The following is a 7722-nucleotide window of genomic DNA, read 5'->3' as shown; positions in this document are numbered from 1 at the left end:
CTTGTGCCCACAGAGCTGTCTCCACAGCCCCTGGTGCTTGTGCTGTCCTGCTCCAGCTGCCTCTTGTCACCCTATCCTGTGGTGGCTGGCCCCTGGCACTCTGCTTCTGAGATTTGACTCCACGGTCCACAGCCCCCTGTCCTGATCTCTCCTCACTGACCACAGCCACATCTGTTCCTTTTTCCATCACCCCACCAAATCCAGTTATCCCATCTCTACCACCCAGAGCCAGCCCCCAAAAATGGGGATCCCCAAATCCAGACGGCCTGTGGGTCTGCCCTTCCCACCACATGACCAAATGCATTGTGCAATCCAGCCCCTTCCCCTGACCCCTCCCCAAGGGGATTTTTGGGGCGTGCCCAGTGCTCCGCCCCTCCCCTGGGGGCTGGGCCAAGGTATATAGAGGGGTGGCAGCTGCCGCCCACAGCAAGTCCAGCTGCCCGGCACCAACATGCTCGCCCTGGAGGCTGCACAGTAAGTGGGTCCCCCTAAGCCCACATTGGGACCCCCATCCTGCGCCACCCCCTGGGCCCCTCCTCCAGGCCCCATCCTCATGGACGCCTGCCCCGCCCAGGAGCAGGTGGATGGAACCGGGGTCCACGCTGCCTTTGCCCTGATTCTTTCACCACAGACTTCCCTCCCTTCTTCCCAAGCCTGCTTCTCCAGGTCCCCAGAAGTGGCATCTGGGGACACTTGCTGCTCTCCTCTCGGGCCATGTCCTCTCCCAGGTGGCCCTGTGTCTGTCTCCGGGCCTCCCTGCCATGTCTGTTCTGTTCCTCGGGCTCTGCTCTCCGCCTCTTGCTTCCTCTTGTTTCCTCCCTTCAGTTCTGTCCCCCGGCTTCTCTCCTTTGGTCGGTCCCCACCACCCTATCTACATTCCTGGGGCCAAGAAATATCTTGTCCCTGTGCAGGAGTCTCTTTCCATGCCTTCCTCCTCTTCCCACTTCCCACTCCCCCTCATCTGGTTCCCTGTCTCTCTCTCCCTCTGCCCAGACATTTCTCCCTGGTCCAAGTCGGACCCATTTGCCAGACTTGCCCACTAAGGGCCCTGGCCACCCCCCACCTGCTGGTGCCCAACCTCCTCTCGGGGACTTTCTCTTCTTCACTTTCCCTGCCCCCCTGCAGCTTTTGTCTATGCAAATTCTGGGGAGGGGGGGACATTTGCCTGGCCCCCCCACTTCCTGTCCTGGTGGGGGAGTGGGGGGTGAATGTGGCGGGGCTGGTCTCACCCAGGGACACCCAGCAGACTTCAGAGCTGCAGTGGCACAGCTGCTGCCACCTCCCCCATCAGCCCCCAACCAGTTGGAGACTCAGGTGGCTGAGGGTGGCTCTGACATGCCCCTGTGTCTCTCCCCTGCCAGGCTCGATGGGCCACACTTCAGCTGTCTGGTAAGTTGGGTCCCCTGGGGTGGGGCCTATGGCCCTCCATGAGCCCCTCAGGTCACCTCTGCCTCAGTTTCCCCTTCAGTGCCTTCTTCTCTCTTTGTCTTTCTGAACTCCTGCTTGTTATCCTCCCACCCTGTTCCCATCCCAGACCTATTTCTGATTTCTCTATCCCTTTTGCAAGCTCTGAGACCACCCTGGGACTTGAGTGTCTGTCTGTCCCATACTTGGCAAGTGTATTCATTCCTCTTCCTGACTCCCTACTCCTAGTACTGGAGATTGAACCCATGGTGCTCTATCACTGAGCCTCAGTCCTTTTTTGGGGGTAGAGGGTACTGGGGATTGAACCCCGGGGGCACTCGGCCACTGAGCCACATCCCCAGCCCTATTTTGTATTTTATTTAGAGACAGGGTCTCACTGAGCTGCTTAGTGCCTTGCTTTTGCTGAGGCTGGCTTTGAACTCATGATCCTCCTGCCTCAGCCTCCTGAGTCACTGGGATTACAGGTGGGGGCCACTGTGCCCAGCAGTCCTTTTTAATTTTGATTTTGAGATGGGGTCTGCCTAAGTTGCTGAGGCTGGCCCTGAACTAGAAGTCTTCCTGCCTCAGCCTCCAAAGTAGCTGGGATTATAGATGTACACCACCACACCTGGCTTTTAAACTTTTTTCCTTTATTCCATAATTCTTCAAACACAGAAAATACTATACCCAACTTCCCAGGAGCCACAATTCAGTCCAAGAGAGAAAACCTTCCTGATGTGGTTGAAAGAAAACTACTTCTGGATCACTTCCCAGCCTCGAGGTTTTTTTTTTTTTTTTTTCTTTTTTTTCCCCCAATTGAATATAAGTTACACATCAGCTGACTGTCCACGTTTGTGTATGTCCATGAGTTTTCACATTGTCACACCCTTGCCACCATTGACCAGATGCAGATCCAGAACATTCCCATTATTCCAGAATAGAGCATTCCCTCATGTCCCTTCCCAGGAAATACCTGCCTGGCATCATCGATTGTTTTGCCTATTTTTTTTTTTTTAAAGAGAGAGAGAGAGAGAATTTTTTTAATATTTATTTTTTTTTTAGTTTTCGGTGGACACAACATTTTTGTTTGTATGTGGTGCTAAGGATCGAACCCGGGCCGCACGCATGCCAGGCGAGCGCACTACCGCTTGAGCCACATCCCCAGCCCTGTTTTGCCTGTTTTTGAACTTTATATGAAATGACTCATGCAGCAGGTCCTGTTGGGGACTTGACTCTCTTCCCTCTACATTAAATGTGGCTGTTCTTTTTCCTTGCTGTATAGTACTCTAGCCAACTATGCCACAGCTTGTTCATTCATCCTGCTGGGGACCCTGCTTCCGGTCTGGAACTCTTAACAAAACTGCTCTGATTATTCCTGACCAAGGCTCTTCTGTGGGCAAGGTTTTCAGCTGTCCTGGGCTTACGGGGGCTGCAGGGTCACAGGGATGGTGGATATTGATGCTAGCTTTAGTGTCCACTAGATTTCTGAGGCTCATGCAACACATGACTCTTGGAACAACCCAGAGCAGCACGGAGGTGTTTTAAGGAAGTGTGGAGCCCTCACCCCTGCCACACCTCCTCAGCACCCTGTCATACCGACTGCACGTAGACCGGCTGCCAGGTCCTCAGGAGCCACAACTGCTGTGTGTCCTGCTCACAGTGTGCCTGTCTCCGCTCCTGCCTGACTGTGGTACCTGGTCTCTGAGTCTCTCTGCCCTCACCAGCCTCTCCCCTCACCAGCCTCTCCTCTTCCTCTGGCTCTGTCAGTCTCTCCTGGGGTCCAGGGTGGAGATGGGGCTCCCTGAACCCCGGGTTGATCCTCTCCCCCCAACCCCAGCAGTACCCAGATGGCGTCTTCTACGACCTGGACAGCTGCAAGCACTCCAGCTACCCCGACTCAGAGGGGGCTTCTGGTGAGTGGCGCTGGCCCAGACCCCTCCCCACCTGGGCCTTGGGCCCATTTCACAGATGGGGAAGCTGAGGCTCAAGGGAGGTCTCATGTGGCATGGTAGAAGGGTGGCCCAGGCTTCCAGACCGCCTCCCCTTCCTCTCCCCCACATCACTCCCCCATGCAAATCCTGGGGTCAGAGATTTGCACAGCCCACAATAGTCCCTCTGTGCTGGGGACACTGAGTGGGAGGGGGCCTCCTCAGACCTCCTGGCTTCTGACTCAGTGCTTTCTCCCAGACTCTCTGTGGGGCTGGGCCGAGGCCCCCCCTGTCCCAGCCACCTCCTATGAAGGCTTTGACCCAGCAATGGCCACCTATGGTCATCCCTCAGCTGCCCAGCTCTGCTATGGACCCTCAGCCTACAGTCCTGCAGGGAATCTGGACCCAGCTCCCAGCCTGGAGGCCTCTGGGCCCAGCCTCCCAGCATACCCCAGCGAGGACTTCACCAGCCAGGTGAGGGGCAGGGGACAATGAAAACCAAAGCCATCATCTGGTGCAGGTGTCCGAAGGGCCAGGCACTGTGCTCAGCCAAACCTGGGCATACAGCAACCTTCTTGTTCCTTCAGTGCCCCAGGGCAAGAGCTGTCCCTGTTCCAGTGCACCAAGGGGCTGCCCAGACTGGCCCTGTGTGCTGGCCAGGCCTTAATGGAGGCAGCTCAGGTGTCCCCTGGCCTGGACATGGAGATATGATCCAAGGCCAGCATCCAAACTAAAAATAAAATGGAGACAGAGCAAAGAGAGCCACAGAAAAGGGAGAGGGAGGGAGAGAGGGTCCCTGGATATGCAGGTGACACTGGCCTTCCACAGACTCTGGGCCCCCTGGTGTGTGCCCCGTACCCCAGCCCAGTGCTGTCAGAGGAGGAAGACCTGCTGCTGGACAGTCCTGCCCTTGAAGTCTCAGACAGCGAGTCGGACGAGGTCCTCATGACTGGCCCTGAAGGAAGGGGATCCGAGGCAGGTACGTGGGAGTGGGGAGGTGGAGGAAATGCCCAATAGAGACAGAGGGAGGGTCTGAAGGAATCATGGCTTCTCCTACTGTATTCTGCACCTCTGAGAGTAGGTTCCAGATCCATGCCACCTGCTGGCTGTGTGACCTTGGGCAAGCACCTCCACCTCTCTGTGCCTTGGTTTCCAGTCTGCACAGAGGGAATGACTTTGAGTGGGAGGGGGGCCTTCGAGTGACTTTGAGTGATAGTCAGTACCCCCCGCGAGGCTGTAGGGAGGACTAAATGGGTTTGTAGGTGCAGATGGGATAGCACTGGGTGGCACAGTGAGTGCCCAGTATGTCCATATCTTCACCATCATTACCAAGGCAAGAGCCGCAAAAGGAATCCCAGGACCCACCCCCAATTTGTTAACCCTTGCTGCTGCCCACAGTCTATATCTCACACCCAACTGGGAAGTTGGCCACGGATTGTGTTTGCCAGTGGGCCTGTTTCCCATCTGTGAACTGGGCGTCGCTGTCCTCATCCCTGTCTTGTGGGTTATGATGAAAATGAAATGACCTCACATTTGGAAAGTGCCCAGTGAGACACCTGGAGTGAAAAGCTCCCTCGAAATTTATAACAGTAAAATAAGCCCGCACGGGAGCCCACTTTCGACTGAGAAGACTCCAGCTCAGAGAGGTGGTCACCACCTCCGATCACAGTGCTGAGACAGGGCAGGTGGGCGTGCCCCATTTTGAAGTCACCAGTTTTGTGGGGCCGTTGCTGCTTGTAGGAGCCCAGGAGTCCTATGCCCTGGCCTCTACCAGGACCCCACCTTGCCTGGGGCAGAGAGGTTAGGGTTAGACTAGGAGCTGGAGAATCGGTCTTGGGGTCCAAGCTGACTCCAGAGCGCCCGCCAGTCGGTCCCATAGGAGCGCGGTCAATACCACGCAACGCCCGGTTCCATCCCCAGGACCATAAACAAGACCAAACGAGTGCAGAGCAGGGAACAGGGCACACAAATCCTGAAGGCCGAAGCAGGGCAGAGGGGTGGGTATTCCGGAGCTAATGGCTTCAGGAGGGGGCAGAGACAGGTGTACCCAACGGCCAACTCCCCAGACCCAGAGGCTGGGGCGGAAGCGGGCGGGGCCGGAGGGACGTCCGCTGACGCGTGTCCCGCGCTGCTGCAGGGGCCCGCAAGAAGCTGCGCCTGTACCAGTTCCTGCTGGGGCTGCTGACGCGCGGGGACATGCGCGAGTGCGTGTGGTGGGTGGAGCCGGGCGCCGGCGTCTTCCAGTTCTCCTCGAAGCACAAGGAGCTCCTGGCGCGCCGCTGGGGCCAGCAGAAGGGCAACCGCAAGCGCATGACTTACCAGAAGCTGGCGCGCGCGCTCCGCAACTACGCCAAGACCGGCGAGATCCGCAAGGTCAAGCGCAAGCTCACCTACCAGTTCGACAGCGCGCTGCTGCCGGCCGCCCGCCGGGCCTGAGCGCACCGAGCCTCGCCTGTGGAGCCGCTTGGGGACCTCATGGCTCAGCCAGGACCCCTCCAGAGTCCCTGGGTCACCTTGGCGTCATGGCACTCTAGGACATAGGATCCATGGATCCCTACATTTGGGGTGGGGGCTGCCACAATCCCTAAGCCCTGCCCAGGGCCCCTCTAGGACTCCCCAGTGTGTTTCTGGGACTCTTTTGTCATGTACAGGATCCCCCAGGATCGTCATGTTTTGAGTCACAGGACCTATGGACCACTGTATTGTGTGTGGCAGGCAGGGGGGTGGGGCATGGGCAGTGTGTCCAGAATTCCAAGAACTTCTGGGGGATTCCCCTTATGTCTGAGGTCCCCTCCATCCAGGCCAGTCACCTCTTTGAAGCCCCTTGTGTGTCTGTGAACCTTCAATCTCATCAGATCATCACACCAGGAGGGGGTGCTTCCAGAAACCTTAAACCCTGGGGTGGGGCGTGGGGTCCCTTTGGGATCCCCTTCTCAAGTCTGGATCCCTGTTGTCAGATCTGAGGTCCCCTGGTTACGTCTAAAGCCCTCTGTGGAACCCTTTATCTTCCCAGATCTCTGTCCATCTATGGTTCTTGTCACTCTGTACCCTCAGATCCCTTTGCCGTTTTTGAGATCCCCTGTTCTATGGAATCACTCTACTATCACTTTTGAGGGGCGGGGGGGGGGGAGTCTGGAACTCTCTAATCACATCTAGAGCACCTTTGTGATCCTTTGGTTATGTCTGAAATGACTTGTTAGGGTCTAGGGTTGGGGTAGGGGTTCAGTAGCACTTAGTTTGGGCCCCTCTTGTCATATCTGGGATCCTCCAGTCACATCTGAGACAACCCCCCCTCAGGGGATCCCTTAGAAGTCCCAAAGGAGGTCTGAGATCTCTGGACCTTCCTGGGGTGCCCTTTGTAGGCCCCTGTGAGCACCCTTCTGCCACCACGGGGATTTCTGTGTGTTGGGCGGCCTCCCCCCTCCCATGGCAATTCTAGGGAGAGGTCTCAAGCTGGTGAATCCCCACCCCCACCCAGGCAAACTAGGTCCCTGGTGGTGTTTTCTTTAGTTCACTGAAGCGTTTTGAGGGGAAGAACCTGAATTAACAGCCAATCTTTGAAATAGGGAGATGTTTCATGGTCCAGATTTCTGGCTTCGCTTAAATCTTTGGACGATCTGGTGACAGTGAGCCAGCTTTTTGATGTGGAGAGGTTGCAGCAGGAGAGTGGCCTCCTCATAACGCATCATCTATTCTTGCACTTCCTTGGTCCCAATATTGAGTTTCTACCCTGTGCAAAAATCCAGCAGGAGCCAGAGCCTGCCTGTGTGGGAGCTGTCACTTGGGAACCATGGGAGTCAAAGGTCCGGAGCCTCGAGGCTGGGTGGGCTAAGCAAGTGAAGTCTCAGTTTGTCCCTCTGAAAAGTGGGGGAAAGGAGAAGGATCTCAAAAAAAACCTTGCAAGCTGGTCTGGGTGGTGCACACCTGTAATCCAAGTTACTGGGGAGGCTGTGGCAGGAGAATTGCAAGTTCAAGGCCAGGCTGGGCAACTTAGTGAGATCCTGCCTCAAAATAATAAAAGGGTCTAAGGATCTAGCTCTGTGGCAGAGCACTTGCCCAGTACGGATGAGGCCGTGGGTTCCATCCCAGCACAAAAACAAAAACAAAACCACCTGTCAGCCCTCTTGAATTTCAACACATCTCCTGAAATCCACCCCCAAGGAGGGTGGGAGGAGGAGAAGCCTTAAGGACCCAGAGAAGGTCCATGTTGGCATACCCAGCACACAGCGTTGGTGCTAATCCTCCCTGGGGCTTCTTCCTGCAAAGAAGGTACTTTATACAAAAGCTATCATCATCACCCTAAACGTGGAATAAAAATAAAGCAAAAGGAGTCAAAGTGGAGGGATGTCCTGGGTCTCTTTGCAACCTCCTGATGCAGTAGGGCTGGCTG

At 56.0% G+C, this 7722-nt stretch overlaps 1 protein-coding gene across 3 annotated transcripts; it reads left to right on the top strand.

Annotated features, from left to right (window-relative positions):
- Positions 1–423: 423 nt before the first annotated feature.
- Spib (Spi-B transcription factor) lies at positions 424–7673 on the top strand. Of its 3 annotated transcripts, none has more exons than XM_027920294.2 (6): positions 424–474; positions 1362–1389; positions 3245–3317; positions 3592–3806; positions 4161–4311; positions 5470–7673. In XM_027920294.2, the coding sequence occupies exons 1-6, from the start codon at positions 452–454 to the stop codon at positions 5766–5768; spliced, it is 789 nt and encodes a 262-aa protein (XP_027776095.1). In that variant the 5' UTR covers positions 424–451; the 3' UTR covers positions 5769–7673. The 3 variants fall into 3 exon arrangements, with proteins under 3 accessions (XP_027776095.1, XP_027776096.1, XP_027776093.1); XM_027920295.2 differs by having other exon boundaries at positions 4161–4307; positions 5470–5609; XM_027920292.2 differs by having other exon boundaries at positions 432–474; positions 3242–3317.
- Positions 7674–7722: the final 49 nt, after the last annotated feature.

The sequence above is a fragment of the Marmota flaviventris genome, chromosome 18 (genome assembly GCF_047511675.1).
Source record: "Marmota flaviventris isolate mMarFla1 chromosome 18, mMarFla1.hap1, whole genome shotgun sequence".
Classification (NCBI taxonomy): Eukaryota; Metazoa; Chordata; class Mammalia; order Rodentia; family Sciuridae; genus Marmota; species Marmota flaviventris.
Note: the sequence above shows the minus strand (reverse complement) of the source record. Positions and strands in the feature narration are given on the sequence as shown.

Bases quoted from the DNA above. Each gene is read 5' to 3' on its own strand.
- Spib (XM_027920292.2), top strand. From the start codon at position 452: ATGCTCGCCCTGGAGGCTGCACA. The intron at 475-1,361 runs GTAAGTGGGTCC...CTCCCCTGCCAG, and splicing joins CTCGCCCTGGAGGCTGCACA to GCTCGATGGGCCACACTTCA. The intron at 3,807-4,160 runs GTGAGGGGCAGG...GGCCTTCCACAG, and splicing joins GCGAGGACTTCACCAGCCAG to ACTCTGGGCCCCCTGGTGTG.